The sequence below is a fragment of the Jaculus jaculus genome, chromosome 22 (genome assembly GCF_020740685.1).
Source record: "Jaculus jaculus isolate mJacJac1 chromosome 22, mJacJac1.mat.Y.cur, whole genome shotgun sequence".
In the NCBI taxonomy this organism is placed as follows: domain Eukaryota; kingdom Metazoa; phylum Chordata; class Mammalia; order Rodentia; family Dipodidae; genus Jaculus; species Jaculus jaculus.
The window spans coordinates 8519523-8547338 of NC_059123.1; the positions used below are offsets into that span (position 1 = coordinate 8519523).

Below are 27816 nucleotides of genomic sequence, written 5' to 3' on the forward strand. Positions count from 1 at the left end.
TCTTTTTCTCTCTCCTTTATCCTCTCAAAATAAATAAATATATATATATTTAAATAAATATATATATTTAAATAAATAAATATATATATATTTAAATAAATATATATTTAAATAAATATATATATTTAAATAAATATATATGTATATATATATATATATTTTTTTTTTTAAGGAGGACTTGTCAAGCTAGGCATGGGGCTCACTTTTGTAATCCCAGCTGACACAGGAGGACTGCCAAAAGGTTGAAACCAGCCTTGGCAATACAATGAACTCCAAGGTTGCCTATGCTAGAGTGAGACACTAAATTTTAAATAAAAGAGAAGAAAAGAAAAAAAAAAGAAAAGAGGGCTGGAGAAATAGATTAGCGGTTAAGGCATTTGCCTGCAAAGCCTAAGAAACCATGTTCGAGTCTCCAGGTCCCACATAAGCCAGATGCGCAAGGTGTCAAAAGCTTGCAAGGTCACGCATGTCCACAAGGTGGCGCATACATATGGAGTTCAATTATAGTGGCTGGAGGCCCTGGCACACCAATTCTCTCTCTCTCTCTCTCTCTCGCTCTCTCTCTCTCTCTCTCACTCTCTCTTGCTCTTGCTCTCTCTCGCTCTTGCTCTCTCTTGCTCTTGCTCTCTCTCTCTCTCTCTCTCTTATAAAGAAAGGATCAGTCTCTTGGGCTTGCCTCAAAAAGAGTCTCCAAGAGGGCTGGAGAGATGGCTTAGCGGTTAAGCTCTTGCCTGTGAAGCCTTAAAGACCCCGGTTCAAGGCTCGGTTCCCCAGGTCCCACGTTAGCCAGATGCACAAGGGGGCGCACGCGTCTGGAGTTCGTTTGCAGAGGCTGAAAGCCCTGGCGCGCCCATTCTCTCTCTCTCCCTCTACCTGTCTTTCTCTCTGTGTCTGTCGCTCTCAAATAAATAAATAAAAAATTTAAAAAAAAAAAAAAAAAGAGTCTCCAAGAAAAGCCAGCCAGCGTCAACCCTGTAATCATCAAGTCAGGGTGTTAGGAACAGCGCTTGCAGAGTTTGACGGCCACTCAGCTCTGTTTGCTTTCTTCTGCTCAAAGCGAGGCGCTACGCCAGGGCGCTCCCTCGAAGGCTCCCTGCCCCGGGCTCACCTGCTTGAAGGCTTGCAGCACCTCGGCCCTCTGGCTGAAGTGCTTGAACAGCAGCTGCAGAGCCCCGGACAGCAGCGGGGCGTAGTCATGCATGATCAGGTGGATGAGGACCCGCAGGAACGTCCGGCCGCCCTCGTCGTCCAGCTGAACCGGGTTTTTCTCCTTTCTATAAACAATCTTAACGTCACAGTCGCATAGCATCCTAGACTCGTCCTTTAGACAGTATCCGTGTTCTCAGAGTGAACGAGGATGGCTTTTTGCCAAGTCGGGAAATGGAAGGGAGGAAATTTTGACTTTCATTCCCTTGGATAATAGATGAGGAAGCCATGACAAGGACAGAGGTTCCTCGCAAACAGGAATGAGTTATCACTGAGGCAAGAGACATGTACTTGAATCAACCCAAAAGCGTGGTTTCATAGTTCTCTTAGTTAGCATATAAATTAATGGGTGTCATTATGATATATCATATATACATGTGTATATATACACAAACATATATCTCTTTTTATTCGCATTTGCCTCTCATTGCCCTCCCTTCCCTTTCCTCCTCCCATGGCTCTCCTTCCTCCAGTGGTCTCCAGAAGCACTGACTGAGAATGGGAAGCCCCGGCTGGTTTTCCCCAGAGCCTGAGAGATCGCTACAGCCCACGAATATGTAGCTGTCACCAGAGTGGGAAGGGACAGTTCACTACTGCATGTGCATCAAGAGAGCGGCTCTGCGTTTGGCTCAGTGGACTCTGATTGAGTTCTTTGTCATTTGAAAGGCCGTTCTGAGAAAGTCACCCTCAGGGGATTTCATCACTGTGAAGAAATTATAGAGTGCAATTGCACAAACCTAATGCATAGCTCTGCTCTAAGGTATGTATAGATAGATGACAGGTAGATAGATAGGTAGGTAGATAGATAGATAGATAGATAGATAGATAGATAGATAGATAGATAGATACATAGATACATAGATACATAGATACATAGATAGATACATAGATAGATACATAGATAGATAGATAGATGATAGGTGATGGATGGATGGATGGATGGATAGATAGATAGATAGATAGATAGATAGATAGATAGATAGATAGATAGACAGATAGATAGACAGACAGATAGATAGATAGACAGACAGGTGACATGGAAATAGATAGAGAAAGCCATCTTGGTTCTGTTAATTCTTAATTCTTGTTTGTCTTTCTTTTAAAGTGAGGGGCAATTGGGAGTGGTGGCACATGTCTTTAATCCCAGCATTCTGGGAGGCTGAGGTAGGAAAAGTGCTATGAGTTCAAGGCCATCCTGGGTGTCAAAGTGAGTTCCAAGTCAGCCTAGGCTAGCGTGAGACCCTATTTCAAAAAGAAAAAAAGAGAAAAAGGAAAATAAAAACAGAGTGCAGAAGGTATCAAAACCCTTTTGTAGACTTCACTTCCCATGTCAAGTCTGTAGCAAAAAGGAGCCACACCTTCATAATTTTAGCTTAGATATTTTGCTTTTCTTCCATTTTTATTGCCCTTATTTCATTTCTGAGAAAGAACTTTACAACTGCAAATTATAGAAAATAAGGGCAGCCATGAAACAGAACTTTTTTCTTTAATCACAGATACTTCCAACAGGCAGAAAATAGCATCATTCTGCACATCCAGAGTTAATGATAACATTAAAAAAAAAAAAAAAAGCTATTTTCTTGCTTCAAGTACCCGCGATCCATGGCAGCTATGGTTTTGTAAGGTACAATGATGTTTATATCAGAGGAGATAAAGGGCATGCATGCATGTCAGTATTTGGGGACAGAAAAGCAAAGAATTCAGGGAAAGGTTCAATACACAGATCCCATTTCCCTCACCATTTTTTGACCCGACCAACAGAAAAGTTATGCCGTTCTCTTTAAACGAACAGCTTCATTTGGGCAGAAATTACGTGAGCAACAACGGACAAGTAACAACACCCAGACAGCTGCGCAACAGGAAGCCGCCAGTGACGTTCTGGCTGAAACAACTTCACAAGAGAGAGAAAGACAATCATGGAAAATGTTAATAAAAATTAAAAAACAAATTAAAATTAAAAAAAAAAAAAAAAGAAAGAGAAAGACAGTGAGAGTCGCCTCACCTTCCAGCAAACATGGTTTCTGCCTGTGCTGCAATCTCGTCTATATCAGGAACAATAGCTACAAAGAAAAAATGACAAAACCCAGTCTTTATTTTGACCTAATCAGGCCGCACAATAGTCAGGTTAACATCAGCTTGCCTGAAGACAAGTATGCCTTGATTTCCTGATGCCACCCAATGTTAATTCATTGTTTAGAAAATTTTGACAGCGCCACGCTTAAACATAAACATTTTAAGTGGAAGCTTCTGTCTTATTTACTAGTTACTTATATATTATTTACTTATATGCTGTGGATCGAACCCAGAGTCTTATACATGCTAGGTTTCCATTTTCTTGTCTTTTTTTTTTTTGCACACGCGTTTGTGTGTGGTGTGCATGTGAGTGTGTGTGCGTCCGTATATGTGTGGGTACACACACGTGTTGGTGCAGTGCACATGGGTACGTGTGCATTTGGAAGCCAGAGGTGGGAATTGGTGTTTGATCACCCTCCACTTTATTTTGTTTATTTTTATTTATTTATTTGAGAGCAACAGACAGAGAAAGAAAGAGGCAGAGAGAGAGAGAGAGAGAGAGAATGGGCACGCCAGGGCTTCCAGCCTCTGCAAACGAACTCCAGACACGTGCTCCCCTTGTGCATCTGGCTAAAGTGGGTCCTGGGGAATCGAGCCTCGAACCGGGGCCCTTAGGCTTCACAGGCAAGCACTTAACCGCTAAGCTATCTCTCCAGCCCAAGTTTTCACTTTTTAATGTAAAGTATGCTTTAAACTGATGTGTTGCTATAATCAAATTTTGTCAAAAGATCAGAAGACATCATTAACAGAGTTTATTGTGATGGTTAATAGTGACTGGTAATGTGACAGGATCACCTGGGAGACAAACCTCTGTGCATGTCTGTGAGGAAGTTGCTAGACTGGGTTAATTGAGGTGGGAAGGCCCACCCTAAATATGGGTGGCACCATTGTAAGGGCTGCAGTCCCTGATGGAATCAAAAGGAGAAAACATTCAGATAGACAGAACATATATGTGTATGCAGACATTAAAAATACACACATAATACATGCATGTCATTGAAGCTGGTGATAATATGGAAGAATATATTTTTAAGAATCAAAATACAGGAGAGCTCGAGTATTGCGGCCTTTCATCCCAGCACTCGGGAGGCAGAGGTAGGAGGATCACTGTGAGTTCAAGGCCAGCCTGAGACTACAGAGTGAATTCCAGATCAGGTTGGACTAGAGTGAGACCCTACCTCAAAAAAAAACAAGCAAACAAACAAACAAACAAACAAAAATACAGGCAAGACCTGTCTGAATAGAAGTTCAATAGCATAAGAAATAGCCCCAAGAATTGTCATGAAATTTAAAGGCTTCTGCAAAGCAAATTATGGGCATGATGAAGAGAAAACCTATAGAATGGGAGACCATCTTAGCAGCTGCGCCTCACACTGGGAGTTGGTCTCTAGACACAGAACTGCAAAAAATGAAAAACCAAAAAAAAAAAAAAAAAGTGCCAATCAATAAATGGGCTGATAGACAGTTCTCAAAAGAAAAAACACAAATGGCCAATACTTATTTTAAAGTGTTCGATGGGCCAGAGAGATGGCTTAGTGGTGAAGGCATTTGCCTGCAAAGCTTAAGGACCCTAGTTCAATTCCCCAGGACCCACGTAAGCCAGATGCACAAGGGGGCGCATGTGTCTGGAGTTTGTTTGCAGAGGCTGGAGGCCCTCACACGCCCATTCTCTCTCTACCCCCTTCTCTCTCCCTCTCTCTGCCTCTCTCTCTCAAATAAATAAATAAATTTTTTTTTTGAAAAGTGTTCGTAGACATCCTTAGCCACCGGCGAAAGGCAAATTAAAACTTCTATGAGACTCCATCCCACCCAGTCAGAATGGTTATCATCAAGGAGACAGACAGCAAATGCTGGCAAGGTTGTGGGGGCAAGAGAACCGCTTAAGAGAAACCAGTGTAGCCACTTTGGAAATCAGTGTGGAGGTTTCTCAAAACGCTAAAAATAAAACCATTGTATGACCCAGCTACATCACTCCTGGGAACATTCCCAAAGGATTCTACGCTCCACCACAAACATACTCCTGCCTCTATGGGCGCGGCTGCTCTGTTCACAATGGCCAGAAAACGGAATCTGCCAGAAGCCTGTCAACTGATGGATGGATAATGAATGCGTGGTACAGACACACAATGGAGTTTCAATCAGCCATAAAGAAAAATGAAACCATGGAAATGTCAGCAAAATAGATGCTAGAAAATATGATACTAAGTAAGGTAACAAGTCTAGAAAGACAACGGCCATATGTTCTCTCTCATATATGGAGACTAGCTTCTTGTATATGGGTATCTCGGGGTGTGATTGTGGGTTTAGGTCTTGAAACTAGAAAGGGGCCCAGAAGAGGAGAGAGAGATTTTTAAGGGGGGGTGGGGAGCTATGTGATATACAAGTGGAATGGTACAGGCAGAGAAGGGGACGGAAGGGGGGAAGCGGTTCAATGAAAACTATTGAAAATTATTTCCTTATGGAATTACAAATATTCCGTAAGGAATCCTGCTACGTTTTGTATATTAATTTAAAATAAATAAATAAGGTCTGGCGAGATGGCTTAGTGGTTAGGCTCTTGCCTGTGATGCCTAAGGACCCTGGCTTGAGGCTCAATTCCCCAGGACCCACGTTAGTCAGATGCACAAGGGGGCGCACGTGTCTGAAGTTTGTTTGCAGTGGCTGGAGGCCTTGGTGCCCTCCCTCTCTTCCTCTTTCTCTGTCTGTTTCTCTCAAATAAATAAATAAAAACTTTAAAAAGAATCAAAATACACAGAAAAGGAGCTCTATTGGTGTGCTTCCAGACAATGTATTTTATTGATTTTATTTTATTTTATTTTATTTTATTTTATTTTATTTTATTTTATTTTATTTTATTTTATTTTATTTTATTTTATTTTATTTTATTTTATTTTATTTTATTTTATTTTATTTTATTTTATTTTATTTTATTTTATTTTATTTTATTTTATTTTATTTTATTTTATTTTATTTTATTTTATTTTATTTTATTTTATTTTATTTTATTTTATTTTATTTTATTTTATTTTATTTTATTTTATTTTATTTTATTTTATTTTATTTTATTTTATTTTATTTTATTTTATTTTATTTTATTTTATTTTATTTTATTTTATTTTATTTTATTTTATTTTATTTTATTTTATTTTATTTTATTTTATTTTATTTTATTTTATTTTATTTTATTTTATTTTATTTTATTTTATTTTATTTTAGAGCGTGAGAGAGAACTGGCACACCAGGGCCTCAGCCGCTCCAGAAGCTTACACCACCTCATAGGCAAGTGTAACCTTGCGCTGGCCTCACCTTCGTGTGTCTGGCTTACGTGGAATCTGGAGAGTCGAACACGGGTCCTTAGGCTCTGCAGGCAAGCGCCTCAACTGCTAAGCCATCCCTCCGGTCCAGATGATGGGGGTCTTTTGACCTAAGCTGGCTACTTCTAAACTCCCCCTCTGCTTGTCTTGAGGGCCAGCGTCATTTCCTACGTGACCCCGTCAGCGTTCCGCTCCCCCTCACTGGTGTCTTGAAGACATCTTTACTAAGACAGCATGTTCAAGGGGTGATGAGGTCATTCACTTCTCAGCTCAGAGCTCAGGAAGGAGAGGGTGCGAGATATAAAAATGAGCACACCACTCTCCCAGAAAGGCACGGCATCAATGGACGTACGCAAGAAAGCAATCAAGCACTCAGGCCCATCAGAGAGAAGGGTTTTTCTGTCTACCCTTGACCTTCCCTCAGGTTCTTTACTGACACCCAGAGCTCATGTTTCCAGAAGTCTGGCTTCTGGGAGCCAATAATTACTATATTTCTGCCAAGGCTTCTGCCAGCATGACTTTGTGTGGCGGCCTTGTCACTCCTAGAGAGAGCCCGCCGGACAGCCCATGGAGTGAGTTCTCGCTCTGGGACCAGCTGTTCGTTTTAACTATACACTTGCAGTCACTGAATGATTTTTGTCAAACTGGTGGACAAGGAAGATAGCCCCTCAACTGTCTGTCACAGTGGCTATGGTTAAAAGTGTTTCCTTGGGGGCTGGAGAGATGGCTTAGCAGTTAAGGCTCTTGCCTGCAAAGCCTAAGGACCCAGGTTCAATTCCCCATTGCCCACATAAGCCAGATGCTCAAGGAGGCGCATGTGTCTAGAGTTTGTTTGCAGTGGCTAAAGACCCTGGCGCACCCATTCTCCCCCCACCCCCCCATGTCTATCTGTCTGTCTTTTTCTCTCCTAGATAGATAGATAGGTAGATAGATAGATAGATAGATAGATAGATAGATAGATAGATAGATAGATAGATAGACAGACAGATAGATATTTTAAAAAGCCTGTTGGCCTGGGTTCAATTTCTTAATCACTCACATAAAACCAGATAAGCATTCATTTGCAGTGAGAAGACATACACTTGTGTGTGTGCGTGCGTGCGTACGTGCGTGTGTGTGTGTGTGTAGATAAGTGAAAATTTTTAAAAGAGAAGATTTAAACTCAGAGTACATGAGATCACCTCAGGGTCTCTTCATGACCTAGTTTTTGCTAGTCACATCGCCTTCTGCCCTTTGTTTACCTCATCTGTGAAATGGCCCAATCACAGTGTTTCTTCCTCACGGACACAACAGTGACAAAGGACAGACAGACTTTCACAGACAACAGTTAGCACCAGACAGCAGCGAATATCCCCTGTCCCGCCTCTCTAAGAGGCCACTTACATCATGCACTGTCTCTATTCCAATCAGTGGAGAGAGAGATTATTCCACATTTTCTCTTACATAAGTTATTTTGTGTCTTAAGATATGGAAGGTTCTTCCAGGCTCGCAGAAAAACAGAACGTGAACGGTAAGCCCTGCCCAGGGTACACACCTGATGAGAGCAAAGTGTCTGGAGAGCCGTTGAGGGTGGTGGTATCTTCGCCGCTCTCTCCGAATTCCTTCTTGTATATGGACAGCATGTAGGAGATCCTGTAGTCTAGCCTGACGCTCAGGATGAACTAGAGAACATTCAAGATGGCAAGATTAATTCATTTCCCACAGTACTTTAAAATGAGACCCTTTATTGTGGCAACACATTAACTAGCATTCTATTTTTTTTCCCTGCTGTTTAAAAAGATCTTTTTCATGAGGGCTGGAGGGATGGCTCAGTGGTTAAAGGCACTTGCTTGAAAAGTCTGACTGCCGGGCTGGAGAGATGGCTTAGTGGTTAAGCGCTTGCCTGTGAAGCCTAAAGACCCTGGTTTGAGGCTCGATTCGCCGGGACCCACGTTAGCCAGATGCACAAGGAGGCGCACGTGTCTGGGGTTTGTTTGCAGTGGCTGGAAGCCCTGGCGTGCCCATTCTCAATCTCACTCTCTCTATCTGCCTCTTTCTCTCTCTCTGTCACTCTCAAATAAATAAATAAATAAATAATGAACAAAAAAATTAAAAAAAAAAAGTCTGACTGCCTGAGTTCGATTCCCCAGTACCCATGTAAATCCAGATGTGCAAAGCTGTGCATGTATCTGGGGTTCATTTGCAGTGGCCAGAGGCCCTGGCGCAACCCATATTCACTCTCTCTGCATCTTCCTCTTTCCCTCTGTCTCTCTTTCTCTCTCTCTTTCAAATTAATAAAATATTTTGAAAAATATTTTTATTGACAACTTCCTTACATATAGACAATATACTATGATCATAATCCCCTCCCACCATGCTCCCTTTTTCCCTTTCCAAGTCTCCCCTCCACTGAATCCCTTCTTTCCAACTAGTCTCTCGTATCTCAATGGTATCATGGTTCCCTCCTATTATGCAGGTCTTGTGGAGATAGGGTCAGCCACGGTGGGGTCGGGAACCGCGGCCACGGTGTGTCTGGAAGACAGCATTGCCAAGCACTCGTCCGCCTCCTTTGGTCCTTACTTTTTCTTTTTTTTGGTCACCTCTTCTACAATGCTCCCTCTTCCTTGAAAGGTATTAGCACTGTATTTTAAAACACAAGGCAGGCTGGAGAGATGGCTTAGCAGTTAAGCACTTGCCTGTGAAGCCTAAGGACCCCGGTTCGAGGCTTGGTTCCCCAGGTCCCACGTTAGCCAGATGCACTAGGGGGCGCACGCGTCTGGAGTTCGTTTGCAGAGGCTGGAAGCCCTGGCGCGCCCATTCTCTCTCTCTCCCTCTACCTGTCTTTCTCTCTGTGTCTGTCGCTCTCAAATAAATAAATAAAAAATTTAAAAAATATATTTAAAAAAAAAAACAAAAAACACAAGGCATTACATCCCACCACCGGCCACACACACGCCAGCGGACGCCATTCAGAGACTCTGTCTTCTACCTGGTTATATTGGTTTTACACTAAGGGGAGGGACACATTCTCATTGGTTAGTGTTAGTAAAAGCCCTCGGCAACTTTCATTTTCGCTTTATTGTTGGTTTGTTTGTGTGTGAGACCGTATCTCACGCAGCTGAGACTAGCCTCAAACTCGATCTGTAGACTGAGGCTGACCTTGAACTCCCAATTTACCTCCAAAGTACTGGGGTTGCAGGCATGCATTCCCAGCATACAGAAACTTCTAGAAACAGGAGGCTCTGACTCCTCACAACAGTCCCCTGGATGCTCCATGTAGGGTTATCTCACGGGTCTGAATGAAGGGTACAGGGCATAATCCCCTCACACCTGGTAGAGTGGCCTTCATTCTCGCACAGAGACTGAGGTTTCAGTGACAGTGGAGCTGACCCAGTTTCCCTCTTGTACCCTCAGAGTTCTTCAGAGCCTCCTGCTCTGTGAATGTCCGTCTCCTCCACTCCTCCAGAGCTAGCTCTGTCTCCTCTCCCTCCAGGGTCCACCTTACACTCCTCTGTACATAATGCTGTGTTTAGCTGCCCAGCCCACGTCTGCATCTTCTCCGTCCCATTTCTCTCTCTTTTTCCTTCTTCCCCTTCCTTTTCTATCCACTCTCTTCCTCCTTCCCTCTTTCCTTCTCTGTCTCTATTCCTCCCTTCCTCTCTCTTCTCTTTTACTTCCTCTTTCCCTTTTTCTTCCATTTTTTTCTTCCTCCCCCTACTTATTTCTCCTCTCCCTCCTTTTCTCTTCCTCCTTCCATTTTTCCCTTTCTCTCCCTTTTCCTCCTTCTGTCTTCTCGACTTCCTTCTCCCTTGCCCATTCCCACCCACTTTTCTAAACCTTGAAGCTGTTTCTTGGCGGGAAGCAAGCTTAGGTCCCTGCTGGGCAAGTTCAAGTTCCCCCACATGTGCCAGCCATTGGTGGGATCTCACTTTACCACAGGCTGACCTAGAATTCACTCTGTCGTTCGAGGCTGGCCTGAGACTCAAGGTGACCCTCCTAACTCTGTCTCCCAAGTGCTAGGACCAAAGGTATGCATCACCACATCCGACATACACGGAATTTTATTTCATAAGCATAACCATAATAAAATGTCCTCACATAGCTAATGATGAAAAATAAATGTAAAACGTAAGGAAATGAAGAAAGGGAAGAGTGAAACCAGGACAAGATCCCCGTGGGATGGTTCACAGCCGCAGTCCAGAACCCAGGCAGCACACGCAGAACTCCCAAGAGTTTGAGGCCAATCTGGGCTACATAGCAAGTGCCAGGCCAGCCAGGGTTACCCTGTCTCCAAAACCCAAAAGAACAAAAGAAAACAAAAAAAAAGACACAGACAGCCAGACCGAGAGACAGAACAGAGGGATCAACTGAAAGAGAACTTTTTTAGAGACAGAGCAAGAAAGAGACCGAGTTGGTGTACCAGGACCACAACCATGGCAATGGAACTCCGGACGCTTGCGCCACCTAGTGGGCATGTGACACCTTGGTCTTGCCTCACCTTTGTATGTCTGGCTTACATGGGGGCTGGAGAATCGAACATGGGTCCTTAGGTTTTGCAGGCATGTGCCTTAACTGCTACGCCCTCTCTCTCCAGCCCAAGGCTTTTCTCGTCAATATTTTTATTTTTATTGATTTATTTGAGAGAGGGAAAGAGGCAGAGTGAGTGTGTGGGGGGGGGGAGACAGAGAGAATGGGCACACCTGGGCCTCCAGCCACTGCAAACAAACTCCAGACGCATGTGCCCCCTTGTGCATCTGGCTTACGTGGGTCCTGGGGAACCGAACTGAGGTCCTTTGGCTTTGTAGGCAAGCATCTTAAGCGGTAAGCCATCTCTCCAGCCCAACTTTTCTTTTCTTTTCTTTTCTTTTTTTTTAATGAGGGGAAGACAAGAGGCTCCTAACAGAAAAGAGCTGGAGGGAAAGATGATGGGAAGACCTGAGAAGGAACAGCTGACAGAAAGTAAAAGCATGACCAGCGAGTTTGGCTGGAAGAATGTCCCTGGCAGTCGAGGGCAGCGGGCCGACTCCATGAAGCTGGGGTCTCGCGGTCAGACAGGGAACAGAGAGGCTCAAGGAAAATTCAAGTGACAGGAAGACTGGGACACAAGCCAGTATTCCACTGCTAAGCCCCACAATGCCACCTGCCAGAGGCACCTTTGCTGGAAGTGTGGGAGAGAATGGAGTTACATAAGTGAAAAGTTCTCCCGTGAGCGCCACCGTGTTGGACGGAGGGGCCGTTGTTTAAACTATAAAACTAGATATTAACGCTTGATTGGCCATGTATATATATCTTCCTGGCTCCTTAGAAACAAAATACAAAGAGAGACAGTTATTTATTCTTAAAATTATAAAGCAATAATCAACTAGTCTGATTAGTAATAATTTGGGGATGGTCACTGAGACGGGGTCTTGCTATGTAGCCTAGGTTAAACTCCTAGCAATTCTCCTTCTTCAAACTACTGAGCACTGAGTACTTAGATTATATGCATAACATAAATGAAATTTGTGCATTCCTTATAACAATGAAAAATCTAAATACATGAAATATACTGCATTAACAATAAACTTTAATTGGGATTCAGTCATTCACCCAGCCTGCTTTAAAATCCTTAAATGAAGAAAAAAGTTAATAATCATCAATACTAAATGAAAAAAAATGCATGGAAAAGCAATTTTATCAACTTCAGAGCACTCGACAATTGTTGGATCTTATTGTTACTATGATCAATGGGGTTAAACCATGGGATTACTATATGAAATAATATGTGTGTGAGATTCATCAGACCTGCCCTTCATCTGAAAAAATAAAATAAAATTAGGGCTGGAGAGATGGCTTAGTGGTTAAGACGCTTGCCTTCAAAGCCATAGGACTGAGGTTCCATTCCCCAGGACCCACGTAAGCCAGATGCACAAGGGAGCACATGCATCTGGAGTTTGTTTGCAGCAGCTGGAGGCCCTGGCGCATCCATTCTCTCTCTATCTGCCTCTCTTTTTCTCTCTACCTGTCAATTTCTCTCTCTCTCCTAAATAAATAAAATAAAATAAATAAGGACTGGAGAGATGGTTTAGCAGGTAAGATACTTGCCAACAAATCCTAAGGACCCAGGCTTGCAGTGGCTAGAGGCCCTGGCATGCCTACTCTCTCTCTATCTGCCTCTCTCTCTCTCTCTCTCTCTCTCTCTCTCTCTCTCTGTCTAACAAATAAATAATAAAATGTTAAAAAAATAAAATTAGACCAATAGCATTTCAGAATATTTACCTAGTAAAGACAGGTGTAGTGGCACATGCTTATAATTCCAGCACTGTGGAGGCTGAGGCAGGAGGATTGCTATGAGTTCCAAGCAGCCTAGGCTACCAAATTAGACTTGGTTTTTAAAAAAAAAAAATACAAGAAAAAAATGATACACAGCCACAATGCACCAGAGCGTAGGTGAAACCACACATGCGTCTCCGCCAGGACACACCTGTAAAATCTCAATAATCTTGAGCTTGGTGTCCATCACGGTGACGTCCTCATGCTCAGCGGGGTTCACTTGCTTGCTGGGGTGCGCGCTGGGCTGGACGTCCGGCCCGCTCACCGGGAAGATGGAGCCTCGGCTGAGAACCATGTGGGTCATCATCTCTCCCACCCCGTGGATGGTTCTCATGACATTGTTGCCTGGCAGGAGAAAAGGCCTTTGTTAGTAAACACCACACCTGGACAGCCAACACATCATAAAAGAGGCAATTTTTTTTTTTTTTGTGGGGATTTGGTCACAATCTTCATTTCAGGCAAGCCTAGCAGACTAACGTTTTTGTTGTTGCTGCTTGTTGGGTTTTTTATTTTATTTTATTTTATTTTATTTTATTTTATTTTATTTTATTTTATTTTTGAGGTAGGGTCTCATTCTAGCCCAGACTGACCTGGACCTCTCTATGTGTTGTCTGGGGAGCCTCGAACTCACTGTGATCCTCCTACCTCTGCTTCCCGAGTGCTGGGATTAAAGGCGTGCGCCACCACGCCTGACCTTTTTTTTTTTTTTTTTTTTTTGAGAGAAAAAAAGAATTGGCATGTGAGGGCCTCCAGCCACTGCAATCCAGCCCCAGACACCTGTGCCATCCCGTGCACATGTGCAACCTTGCACACTTGCATCACACTTGTGCATCTGACTAACATAAGACCTGGAGAGTCAAACATGGGTCCTTAGGCTTTGCAGGCAAACTGACCAGCCCCCGGTCACAATCTTTGTAACCCCACTGCATCTTGGAGTGTCGGGTGTTTTTGTCCCCTCCATGATTGTAAAAGCAAAAGCCTACTCCTGTGAGAGGTGCCAGGACCCAGGGTGGCGCAGAAGGCCCTGATTCAGTCAGAGGTTCCAGCAAACAGCGTGCCCTCCACCATGGAGACTGACAGCTGAGAGGGTCCCACAAACAGACTGGGAACATGGCAGGAAACGCACCAAGCATAGAAAAGAAACTGGGTGTCACTCGATGGTAGAGTACCTACTTGCCTAGCATTCAGGAACTCTGGGGCCAACCCCAGTACAAGAAGTTGGGGGGGTGGGGCTGGAGAGATGGCTTAGTGGTTAAGGCACTCGCCTGTGAAGCCTAAGGACCCAGGGTCTACTCCCCAGGTCCCACATAAGCCAGACACACATGGTGGTGCATGTGACTGGAGTTCATTTGCAGTGGCTAGAGGCCCTGGTGCATCCATATTCTCTCTCTCTCTCTCTCTCTCTCTCTCTCTAAATAAGTAAAAATCAAAATTAAAAAAAAAAAAAAGAAGTGAAGGAAGCTGTTGAAGACCCATTTCAAAATGGAAGACTATCCGAAAGGAAGCTTGTTTCACTCAGAAAATGTTTTCAAATGACGTGGCAAGCGTAAGCTGTTGGGTCCTCTGAACTCCACATCAGATCCTTCCACAACATAATAAGACCTACCCCATCACACCCAGATAAGGTGAGGTACAAGTATGGATGCAAAGATTGTGGCCAAATCCTCCTAACAAAATTAATAGATTTATAAAATATTTTTTATTGACAACTTCCATAATTGTAAACAATATCCCATGGTAATTCCCTCCCTCCCCCCACTTCCTCTTTGAAACTCCACTCTCCATCCGATCCCCCCCCCATCAGTCTCTCTTTTATTTTGATGTCATGATCTTTTCCTCCTCTTATGATGGTCTTATGTAGGCACTGTCACGCACTGTGATGTCATGGATATCCAGAGCACTTCGTGTCTGGAGGAGCACGTTGTAATAGATTGTTTGCTCTTGTAAATACTAGAACCCTGAAGTTTAAAAACAGAAGCAGCCAGACAGAGCGACTGCTACTTGACATCCAGGCATCAGGAGGCTGTGGCAGAAGGAGAAACACGGGAGGAGACAGGCAGTTCCCTTGGCTAGACAGACAGACAGCGGAAAAGAACCCTTGGTAAGTGACGATATTCTAACGCAAGATGATGAAGGGGTGATTCAACTTCCTTTTTTTTTAAATTTTTATTTATTTATTTATTTGAGAGTGACAGACACAGAGAGAAAGACAGATAGAAGGAGAGAGAGAATGGGCGCGCCAGGGCTTCCAGCCTCTGCAAACGAACTCCAGACGCATGCGCCCCCTTGTGCATCTGGCTAACGTGGGACCTGGGGAACCGAGCCTCGAACCGGGGTCCTTAGGCTTCACAGGCAAGCGCTTAACCGCTAAGCCATCTCTCCAGCCCAACTTCCTTTTTTTTTTTTTAATTCTTGGCCTAAATGAATATTCCCATTGGCCTGCTGGTTCTGGGACCTGCATGGCTCAAGGACCAACGGGCACCTCCATCTTTGGTTAAGCTCACCAGTCATGAACTCTGGATGGAAGGGCTTCCTTCATTTGATAAAAGTCCAGCTCCCATTGGGGCTAGTGAATTTTCCAGCTCTGGAATCCCCTCCACCCAGAGGAGTCTGTGTCCTCTCTGTTTTCATCACCTCTTACTTTGAAATGAACTTATTTATTTATTTATTTATTTTTGCACACTTTCTTGTCCTTTAATTCTTTAGTCAGCAGAGAAAACCAACCCAACGCCCCTAAATGGTATCAGAAAGACCCGTGTGTTCCACAAGTTCACGTAGAAAGAGGCTATTCCACAAAGAAGAGGGAGGGCAGGGAGGGAATGAGGGAGGCCAAAGAGCACATTTTGTATTTGGGAACTCAAAAGAAAACCTAAATAAGGGCTGGAGAGATGGCTTAGCAGTTAAGGTGCTGGTAAAGCCAAAGGACCCAGGTTCATTCCCTCAGGACCCACGTAAGTCAGATGCATAAGGTGGCACGTGCGTCTGGAGTTCATCTACAATGGATGGAGGCCCCAGTGCGCCCATTCTCTCTCTCTCTCTCTCTTTCTTGAATAAATAAATAAAATATTTTTTAAAAAAAACTAAATAAGCTCCACACTTCCATTTGTTTTCAGTTTTTCCTCACAGCTTTTAGAAGCGGCTTACCTAATCAATAAGCTAGCAACAGACGCCTGCCAGCTTTCTATAAACACTTCTGATGTAGGTCACTTGGGAGGATTGCTTGTTGTGGGGGAGGGGTGCTTTATTTTAAGATTTGGGGGTATTCGCTTTAATTAGCTCACACTGAAAACACCACTGACCTTGGCTAAGGCCTCTGCAAGTGAGTCTTGCAGCCTATAACATCACAGGGCCACAGATCCAACAAGATTCCATTTTCTTTCTCTTTCTTTCTTAGTCAACAAACTTCAAATGTTTTTATTTATTTATTGGAAAGATCGAGAGACAAACACAGAGAGAGAGAGCCAGGACCTCTTGCACTGCAAATGAACTTCAGATGCATGCACTACTTTGTGTATCTGGCTTTTACATGGGCACTGGGGATTCGAACCAGGGCTGGCAGGCTCTACAAGCAAGCATCTTAACTGCTGAGCCATCTCCCCAGCCCAAGACACCATTTTCTAACAGGCCTCCCATGATGCACCAGGAAGCCTGTGATGCAAGCTCAGCTAGCGGTTCAGGTCACTTCCTTACTTGTAGTCACCTTTGCCCACATCTCAAACCACCAATTCTTTGCCCCATAAAGACAGGTCAGAGAGTGGAATTGCTGCTTGGTAAGTAAGCTCTTTTGCAAAACCCATGGCTTTAGTAATTGCCAGCACCTCATGGTGGCAAGGAGGAACTTGGCTGGGTCCCAAGAATGCACAAGCCATTTAAACTGAGTTCTCACAGTCTCCTCAAACTAAGGGCTTTGTCATTTTGCTTTCAAAACACGGGGGGTCTGTATTTGCCAGTGTGTTCCCGTTCTTTCCTGTAAATTGAGTAGAAAATCGTTATCCAGAACCCACAGAAAACCATCCATTTGTATAAGGTCGTGGTAAAGTAACAAACATGAGATGCCCAATGAGAGGTCGCTGTCTTTTCTCCTGTCCTGCCTGGCTTTCGGTTCACCTCTCCATCTACAGTCAGTGATTTGTAGCTGCCACCGGCCACACACAGCCCTGTTCCCGCTCCACCCTGACTGCTGTTTCCCACTTCTCAGCTCCTGCAAGAAGCCAGGACGATCCCACCCAATAAGCTTGTCTTCTTTTCTTTCCAAGCAGTGGTCTTGGCTTCGTGGGTGTTCATGGACGTCTGCCTGAGGCCAAGGCCTAAGAATCTGACGAAAAATAAAAATGCGCCCTTCCCCAAGTGTGGAGGAGTGTGAGCTGAGAGAAAGGGAAACGGAAATGAGATGGGGAGATAAAATTTTCGGCTCTTAGACAGGAATGTAAACTGTGGGGATACCTACAGGATCGAAAAGACAAATAAATAAAAAGATTCGAAAGAAGATAGCAAGGAATGCAGGCAGTCTAGACTGTAATTAGCGCTGTGAAAGGTGGCATTCGTTATATCATCTATAGGTGAAATCTGTGGAAGGACAAGAGAGAAATGTTCCAACAGTGCATGTCAGTAAGGGCTTCTCTGGTGTGGCCAATTCCAGGAAGAAATTAACTCGGGGTTTCATTTGGAAGGCCTGGGAATGTCTATGGCATTGCTATTTACATAGCCAAAATGGGAGTCAGAAAAATCATGTCCACGCTGGGTCAACGTTACAGCGAAGCATTTCAGACCTCCTTCTAGTTCCGATCAGAACCACCTCCAGGCGTTCATCGATTCTCAGATGATCTTAGCAACTGAGTATCTATGTTACCAGCGAGCACGCACATGCCCGCACTGTTGGTCAGTGGATGGCAAGGGGCATATGTGAGGTCGTTGGCAACAGCTTGAAGTCACTGATGCCCAACAGTGCACTCAAGTGACTGCTGATTCCAGTATGTGCGTGTGTTAGCCTCCAAGAGGTCAGTCCTCACCACTAATGCAAAACAGGCTCCTTGATGATTCTTACCGTTGGTTCACACAGAAACCCTCAGTGTCTGCATCTTCTTCAGATTTGCATGGGAAAGAACCATTTAATTCCAAATGATTATTGCAAAGAAAGTTAGCCCAGACAATTCCTTCCCCAAATATAGCTCCTGTCACCAAGACATTAAAATCCAGAGGCCAGAAGCATGCTAATGCGTACCACATGCTGTCAATGAGCTGGCGGGGTTCATTCCGGTTTTACCACATCCCTTACATGCCTGTGGCACGTGGGCACCACAAAATTCTCCTGACGCTTCCAAGGGCACCTCAGGGGTTTCAAATTAAAAGATGCTGTGCCTGATGGTGAGGAGAAGTGCTTAAATTGTGAACTATCAGAGCTCAGAAAACATTAAGTCAATACTACATAAATCAGATATGCAAGGCTTCCGAAATCCATTTTTTTTTCACAGAAAATTTTCTAACTGTAGACTGTGGGTGTCTGACAGAATCGGTGCTCAGCATCCCAAGCAGTGTCTTCCTATTTCTCAACCACAATTTGTTGACATTGACTTAAAACTTTTCATAAATAAAAGCTATTGTATTATACAAAAGAAGTTCTCTGGATGATCAAATCCCTAGAAATTCGTGCTTTTTCTGTTTGTTTGATTAATCCAGCAATCATAATTTGGATGCATTGTGGCAAGTGTGTTGAGATGATTTGAGAAATTGAGTCATCTTGGTGAAGTCAGAGTAAGAAGGAAGAGATTGCTTAGGAAAAAAGAAAAAAAGACAGGTCTTAATTCCTCAAGAAAGCGATGCATAGGTGAGATGCAGTCACTGTGCATGGTAGAATCAAAAGCAGGAATGGAGGGCTGGAGAGATGGCTCAGTGGTTAAGCACTTGCCTATAAAGCCTAAGGACCCCGGTTTGAGGCTCGAGTCCCCAAGACCCACGTTAGCCAGATGCACAAATGGGCACACGCATCTGGAGTTCGTTTGCAGTGGCTGGAGACCCTGGCGCACCCATTCTCCCTCTCTATCTATCTATCTATCTATCTATCTATCTATCTGCCTCTTTCTCTCTATCACTCTCAATAAATAAATAAAATTTTAAATTTTAAAGGAATGGTTTGAAGATATATTGTTTTGGATTTCTTTTTAATTGTTCCAATGAGCCAAGTTTCTCTTATTTCAGAAAAGTAAAAAACAACAAGGAGTTTATATGCTAATGATGCTGCACAAACCAAAATTTAAATTTCCCCTTGTCATTTTCAACAGCTATTAACAGTTAAATTGACTTACAGAAAGTATAAGACTTAACCAACTCTTGATTAAAATTTGCCTATAGTCCTGTGGCACTTTTTTGTTTTGGTTTGTTTTTTTCTCGAGGCAGGGTCTCACTCCAGCCCAGGCTGACCTGGAATTCACTGTCTAGCTCATAGGGTTCTGTTATCTCTGCCTCCTCAGTGCTGAGATTAAAGCTCACTCCACCGGTATTTTATGTGAAGTCACCTATCTTTCTATTGGAAATGTTCTTACGAACACATAAGAACCAAAGATAATCTTAATTTTCCTGTTGTTTAGAGTCAGGCTGACATCTAAAACACCGTGTTTATGAGAGACAACACTCAACTTATTGGAAGACTTCTGTGAATAACCATTTGTCGAAGTGTGCTTTGTGCTGCCCAAAGTCAGGTCAACATTTGGTAATATCAGAAGCTGAAAATGGAAACTCCAAAGCCATTTTTAGCTTCCTTGAAACCCACTTCTGTGGCTGGATTAGGACGGAGGTACCTGTTGTTATAATACTTTTTTTTTTAATTTCCTTTTGTGTGTGTAGTATCTGTGGTGTGACACGCGCGTGTGTGTGGTGAGTGTGTGCATAAGGTATACAAGTATGTGCGCAGGTGTACGTGTCCTGTGCACACATGCAGAGGCCAGAGGAGGTGTCCGGTTCCTTCTGTCACTTTCACTCTATCACCCATCTGCGTGTTTTCCTGAAACGGCCTCTCATTCAACCAGAGCGGTCATTTTCTCCATCTGGCTGACCACCTAGCCTCGGCCATTCTCCTGCGTCTGCCCCAGTGGGACCACGGGTGACCATGCCCAGCCGTTTAAGTGAAAGATGCGTGCGGATCAGGCCCTCTCAAGACCTCACTGTGCACCAAGCACTCTTGCCTTACCCCCAAATAGTAATTTATTAGAACCGGAGTGGCGATAAACCAGAAGTCATGACTCAGGAAGCCTTCCTGGCTCCCCGTGCCCGCTCAGCAGCCGCTGCCCTTGCTGGAAAGCGTCCACACTTAGAACTGCAGCAGCCTTTATTTCAAATGGTCTCTGAAGCAGGACCCCTCCCGGCTGAGGGGGGTTCCCTCATCCAAGGAAAATATTAACGAAATATCAAAGCCTGGAGGAAGGTCAGAAAGGGTAAGAATAACAGTGGCATTCCTGACCAAGGAAAGACTGAGATTTTGCTATGCCCAGTTCTCACCCCCCCCCCCCCCAGTGACCACCAAGGAGAACCAAACATGCATGCAAAGGCAAGGAGCTTTATTTCGGGCTTAAGCTCGGACTCTTGACTTCACCAGTGCAGTGGATCCGTACAAGAGCCCTGAGCAGCAGGGTTTTTATAGGGATTTGAACAAAGAAGTAGGGGAATGGTTACATGATTGGCTGATTTACGCAGTAATTGCACTTGTATTTTTCTGATAGGCTTAGGATACTGGTGGGCAAAGCTGATGGGCAGGGGTCTAGGGGGATTCCAAGCAGATTAGGTAATCTTTATAGTGATTGGCTATGTGTATTTGAGGAACTTCAAACAAACTTGCTTTGAGCAAACTTATCTATGTGCAGACAGTCCATTCCCTTATCAGGAAATTGACCTTGCTGGGAAGCAGAAACTTGGCTTACTGATGATTCTGAGGCTCATTATGGCTTCCTGAGTCCTTCAATTTAAGACCGAGACAAGTAGACAACCAGACTCCCAGGCCCAGATGAGATGATGGCATTTTGGAAGTTAGATATCTAATCCACAGAGGGTTTAGGACAAGGGTTGGACCAGTAGAGACCACAACCCTCCTCTACCTAGACTCCTCATGCCGAGCTGGTCATGTGTCTTGCTCCTCTGTGACTTGTGACACAGCGTCCCCTCCTCTCCTACCCATGGTCTGGACCCCCTCCTCCAAGAAGAGCTTCCACCCATCACTCCTGACCCCAGCACCGAGTTCTCGTGAGCTCCTGGAAGCCACAGATGGCATCCGTCTTACTACCCTGCCTCCAACATCTGGAACAGTGTTTGACGTGTACAGCCATCTAGTGCATGTTCATTAAATGATCAGAAAATAAAATGAATCAAAAAAGCTGGAGACGGGCTGGACATGGCTCAGCGGTTAAGGCGCCTGCTTGCAAAGCCTGATGGCCTGGGCTTGTTTCCCACAAACCACGTGAAGCCAAATGCACAAAGTGGCACATGTACCTGGAATTCACTCACAGTGGCAGGAGGACCTGCTGTGCCCATTCCCTCTCTCTCCCTCTCTCTCTCTCTCTCTCTCTCTCTCTCTCTCTCTCTCTCTCTCCCCCACCCTCTCTCTTCCTATGTCTCTCCTTGCAAATAAAAAAATTCTTAAATGCAAATGACTTTTTAATGAAGAATATTTGAAAACTTGGATCTCACTCAACTTCATCTTTTGGTTTTTGCTTGCTTTCCCCACTTTTTTTTTCCCCAAAAAAAAGCATATATAATTTCATGCTTCTTAAAAATTCCGCAAAAGGAAAATGAAAACTAAATAGCTAGACTAAGAATAAAGGGAAATAATGAATCCTGTTTTATCAAGAGTACGTTACATTGCGTGTTTTGCTTCACAACAGAGCTGGTGGGAGATCCGTCCTCTGTACACAGCCGGGGGGCGGGGGGGGGATCAGCAGGGCTCCGAAAGAGCTCGGGGTGTGTTCAGGTGGGTTTCCTTTCTCCACACCGTGATGCTTCCGTAACAGACTTGACAACTTTCCGAAGAGTCCAACTACAACTCAGAAAGCCTTGAAGGAATATATCCCCAATAAAAGCCCAGGGCCGTCGCTCAGTGGGGTGTGAGAAGCCCCGTGTTCCACCTGTAGCAGTAGCAAAGGGCCAAGGGAGGAACCCGAATTACAACTATACTGAAGGGCTGGAGAGATGGCTTAGCGGTTAAGGCATTAGCCTGCAATTCCTGAAGAGTTGTGTTCAATTTCCCAGTACCCACATAAGCCACGTGCGACCAGGCATGGTGGCGTACACCTTTAATCCCAGCGTTCAGGAGGCAGAGGTAGGAGGATCGCCACGAGTTCGAGGCTGCCCTGAAACATAGTGAATTCCAGGTCAGCCTGGGCTAAAGTGAAACCTCACCTTGAAAAGCCAAAAATAAATAAATAAATAAAAAGAATAAGTCAGATGCACAAGGTGGCACATGTGTATGGAGTTTGTTTGCAGTGGCACGTCCATTCTCTCTATATATTTGCCTTTCTCTCTCTCTCTCTCTAATAAAAAATAAAATATTTTTTAAAACTATACTAAAACATGGAGTTGTTGTTGGCAACCAATCATGGAGCTCATTTGCTCACATTATTCTCAAGCAATTGGACCCATCCAGCTTTTCTTACACGGGATGAGCTGCCCAGTCTTCACGGCACTGTGCGGACATGACGAGGTTTAGTTTTACAGCCAACCCTCATTTACAAAGTACCCAGAAAGGGACTAACAGTCCTCTCCATGGCAGGGTTGTCCCGGGGAGGCAGGCCAAAGAGAAATAGAAGAATTTACAATATGGCTGGGAAAACACAAGTGATATCCACTGAAGAAATGTGCAAACAGGGACACAGTGATAGGAGAACGTGTAAGGAGCATGCGATGATCCAAGGTGATCTTCTTAACTCAGGGAGATCACCTCGGGGTGCAGGAAGCAAAGGACGGTTTCACTGAGGATGAGCAATGTTGAGAGAGGTTTTGAATGAAGTGAGGATTTAGACTCGGCGTGACCTTCGTCAAATAGTCACTGTGCATCCAAATAAAATGTGTTCTGGCGTCTTGTAGGAATAAGAGTGCATGGCTGGAGAGATGGCTTAGCAGTTACAGCACATGCCTGCGAAGCCTAAAGACCCCGATTCAATTCTCCAGGTCCCACGTTAGCCGGATGCACATAGTAGCACATGCATCTGGATTTTGTTGGCAGGAGCTAGAGGCCCTGGCACGCCCATTGTCATTCCCCCCGCTGCAGTCTCTAATAAATAAATAAAATAAAATCTTTTTTAAAAATGAGTGTATAATATGTACAAAAATGATCCATGAATGACCACATGAACTTAAGGTGTGGCTTTAAAATGAAGAGTAGACATGCACACTTTGACTCCACCTCTGAAAAGCCACTATTTTTTAAAGTTTTCTTTAATATGTTTATTTATTTGAGAGCGAGAGAGAGGCAGATAGAGAGAAAGACAATGAGCGTGCCAGGGCCTCCAGCCACTGCAAACAAACTCCAGACGCATGTTCCCCCTTGTGCAACTGGCTAACGTGGGTCCTGGGGCATCAAACTGGATTAGGCTTTGCAGGCAAATGTCTTAACTACTAAGCCATTTCCCTAGCCCCGCAAAGCCATTCTTAACTTCCATTATAGTGGTCACCATCTTACAAGCAAGTACAGGATCCCATCACAGCTCAGAACCTCCAAGAAGACAACAGGATTGACGCACAGAGGCACCTCTCACAGGATAGGCCCCTTAGAAGAGTGATTTAGAAAGAACGACCAGGGGGCAGAACAGATAATACAATCCAATGCTTAATTTTCTTCATTCTAAATTAAAACTCCCTGAACACAGCAAAGGACAAGCTAAAGGAGCAAGCCACACAGAGCGGTTGAGTTCTGCCTCTCACCTGGGATCTCATCTTTGTCAAATACTAACAGTCATTTCAATTTCCAAACCTCAAGATGGAATCTCAAAATTGATCTTGAATTCTTCCTTCCTTTCTTTCTTTCTTTCTTTCTTTCTTTCTTTCTTTCTTTCTTTCTTTCTTTCTTTCTTTTTTGAAATAGGGTCTCACTCTAGCCCAGGCTGAACCTGGAACTCATTATTCACTATGTAGTCTCAGGGTGGCCTCAAACTCATGGCGATCCTCCTACCTCTGCCTCCTGAGTGTTGAGATTAAAGGCATGCACCACCACACCTGGCCTGAATTCTATTTTTTTAAGATTTTATTTATTTGCAAGATGAGAGATAGAGAGACGATGTATAAGAATGGGCATGCCAGAGCCTTAAGCCACAGCAAACATACTCCAGATGCATGTGCCACTTTGTGCTTCTGGCTGTACATGGGTACTGGGAAACTAAACACAGGGCATTAAGCTTTATAGGCAAAAGCCTTAACCACTGGACCATCTCTCCAGTCTCTGATCTGGAATTCCTAACAGTTTTGATCATAGGAGTGATTCATGGATTTACATGCTGGTTTAATGACTGAGATGTAACTTACAGTGAAGGTACAAGTCCCCAAAGACCCTTGCTCACATACACCATGTGATATCCAATGACCCACACACACATACACCACATGACGTCCAAACTCACCAACTCCACAAGCCAGAGAACAACCCCCACCCATGGCACATCAGAGCAATTCCCCACATCTCCCCCCTCCCCCGAGGCAGCCACACTTCTGGCTTCTCACATAATCCACACAGACATGGGACAATGTGGCAGGCATGTCTCGTATATTTGTTTGTGTGTTTGGTGGTTGTGGTGGTTTGAATGTGAAATGTCCTCCTCCGATTAAGCCTGTACCTCTGGGCTTGGTTCCCCCTCCCAACCACTCCAGCTAGTGGCGCCTTTAGGAGGCGGAGCCTCGCTGTAGGTGTGTCACTGGGGGCAGGCCTGGGGGATTTGTTTTAATTTGAGAGAGATAGAGAGGAAGAGGCAGAGAGAAAGAGAAAATGGGTGCGCCAGGGCCTCCAGCCACTGCAAGCAAATTCCAGACGCATGCGCCACCTTGTGCATCTGGCTTACGTGGGTGCTAGGGAATCAAACCTGGGTCCTTAAGCTTTGAAGGCAAACACCTTAACCACTAAACTATTGCCCCAACCCCCATGGGAATTTATAGTCCAGCCCCACTTGCCAGCACCAGATAATTTACTCTTGCTGCTTCTTCCTGGTGGGCGTGACAAGATGTGGCTTGCTGTTCTTAGCAGACTTTCCCCACCATAGTGAAGCGTCCACTCGAAACCGTAAGCCAGGACGAACCCTTTTCCCCATGGGTCGCTCTCTGGTCAGTTGTTTTGTCCCAGCAACACGAAGGTAACTGCTACAGGGGTTTTTGTTTTATTTTATTTTCTAACCGGGTCTTGAAGTATAACCCTGGCTGACCTTCAACTTACAATGATCTTCCTACCCCCAGACCCCCAAGAGCTGAGATTTCAGATGCACGTACACCCCCATGGCAAGCTTCCAAATGAGTAGCATTCCTAGTTATGAGTTTAGCTGATGATAATATTCAAAGGGTTTGAGTTAATGAATCGATATTAAGTAACAGAGGAGCCTCTAGCTCTGGGCTGGGTTGCGCTTGCCTCGATCGGATCAGTAAAATATTCTTCACTCATCACCTAGGGAAATGTCCCACGACTGCCAACAGATACACAAACTATAGATAGAAACAAATCCCATATAAGCTGTTGCTTTCCTATACACACATACTTATGATAAAGTTTCATTTGTAAATTAGGCACAATAAGAGATTAATAGTAATAACCAATAATATGTATATAATTAAACAGTATACTGTGATAAAAATATTTAACATGTATGAATTATTTATTTCTGGAATTTTCCAGTCAATACTTTCACATTGCTATTGGCTATAGGTAATTGAAACCATAGAAAGCAAAACCTGGAAATAAGATGGGGGTGACTACATTTTTGTCACTGATGTGGATCAAACCAGAGATGACACATTTCTCAAATGCAAAAGCAACACACACAAGGGAAGGATAAAAAATCTGTAGATACTCTGCCAACACCCAAAACTACATCAACAGCTTGGTAACATATAGAGGAAACATCAAGGGAAAATCCAAACATAAAATGCCCTGTACTTTAACTTGAGTCCAAATAAAACCAACTCAAGTATCTGATAAAGGAGCGAGGGCAGCGTAAAATTTTCACTGTGTTCGAGTTCAGTAAGAATCCGCACTACAATATTCATACCAAAACATTCCTCGTCATCAACTTGTTTCTCAAAAGGAAAGTGTTTGGTATGGGTGGCTGCCCTTGCCTCACTATGGTTAAAGCTTCAGAAACATTCCTGTACAAAGTCAGATCACAAAGTATGTGTAACACAGTGGTAGAACGCTTGCCTCGCATGTATGAGGCCCTAGGTTCAATTCCCAGTAAAACCCTAAAGAGAGAGGGGGAGACGGGAACAGCAAGTGAGGTGAAGTAGGTGGGATGGGTAGGAGATGAGAAAAGGCAATCTTCAGGGAACAAAGAGGTCTGCTGAAAGCTGGAAGGTGGAGCTGGCAGGTCAGATTCAAAGGAGAAAGGGATGCCATGTTGGGAAAAGTTGGGTCCAGATACTCAAGACATTTGCAAAGATCAAATGGTACTTAGAGAATCTTCTCTTTGAAATGAAGCCTTGCTGATAAGTAATAGGAATGTGAATTCTACTGCAAACTTAAATCCTTTACTGGAACCATGGTGGAGCACAGGTGTAAAATTAAAAGGAAGTGGTCACAGGTGTGGCTCATGCCTGAATTACCAGCACTCCAGAAATTAAGGCAAGAAGATCATTATTTCAAGTATGGCCTTCACTACCTAGAGAAGTTGAGGCCAGCCTGAGCTATGTGAGACTGTCTCAAAATAATAATAATAATAATAATAAATGAACAACAAAAAGTTGATGCACACAAGGAAGGTCTTTCAAATGAACCCAGCGCCTAAAGCACTTACTCTTTGGTTTGGACTAAGCCTTCTTCTATTCTTTCTCACTTCCGACGTTGACATACGTACCTGAAAGTCTCACCTCACACTCTTTCCCTCCCTTGCTCCCTTCTTCCCTACCTCCCTCCTCATGACCCCTGCCTGCCTGTCTCCTGGCCCCTTCTTTTCTTTCCATTTTTCTCTTTGCTTTGTAGCCTGGTCTACGTATTTTAGGCACTAAGGCTTCTGGTTTCAAGGCACTCCTGCTGGGATCTCCACAAAGAATAATTGCAGGTATTAACCAGCAGATATGTTTTGTGGGCACCTGCTTAAAAGAGTATTTTATAATGCATATTAAGAGAATGGCACCTGGTGAGTGGGGGAAAATTGCATGTTCATCACCAAAGAATCATATTTGGGCTGAAACCAACTGCAAAGATCAGAGTTAGATTCATCTGGTAATTTTGTAAAGAAGGAAATTCTGCTCTGGCAAGGATTTTTTTTTTTTGTCTGCAAATATTTTCTTTCTTCACCACCTACATTACAATATTAAAGATGCTTCTGCTCCGCCCTGTATGAATTTCCCTTTTTGCAATGCAAGAGAGGGAGAGAGAGAGAGAGAGAGAGAGAGAGAGAGAGAGAGAGGGAAAATAGGGTGCTAAGGCCTTCAGCCACTGCAATCAAACTCCAGACACATGTGCCACCTTGTGCATGTGGCTTACGTGGGACCTGGAGAATTGAACATGGGTCCTTAGGATTCTCAGGGAAGCGCCTTAACTGCTAAGCCATGTCTCCAGCCCTCAGTTTCCCTTTTACCATCATCTGCACTGACAGAATAAGTGAGTCCTGAGAAGCCCTTGCCAGAGCAACAACAAACCCCTTAATTGAAATGCCATCTGGCAGACCCTCCTCCAGATCTCCACCTGAGCCCTCTGGGCATAGGGAAGCTCCTGGGCCCCCAGATATCTAACGTGCCCCTCTCTACCCTTCCTCCCAAT

At 44.1% G+C, this 27816-nt stretch overlaps 1 protein-coding gene across 2 annotated transcripts in view; it reads right to left on the bottom strand.

The window, feature by feature from the left end:
- Itpr2 (inositol 1,4,5-trisphosphate receptor type 2) overlaps nucleotides 1–27816 on the bottom strand; it is a 457151-nt gene that overhangs the window by 269588 nt on the left and 159747 nt on the right. For both annotated transcript variants that reach the window (XM_045139538.1, XM_045139536.1), the window contains exons 22-25: nucleotides 13036–13229; nucleotides 8128–8254; nucleotides 3209–3266; nucleotides 1109–1274 (exon numbers count right to left, since the gene is read on the bottom strand). In XM_045139538.1, coding sequence (XP_044995473.1) covers nucleotides 1109–1274; nucleotides 3209–3266; nucleotides 8128–8254; nucleotides 13036–13229 — 545 coding nt within the window. The remainder of the gene's footprint in view (nucleotides 1–1108; nucleotides 1275–3208; nucleotides 3267–8127; nucleotides 8255–13035; nucleotides 13230–27816) is intronic.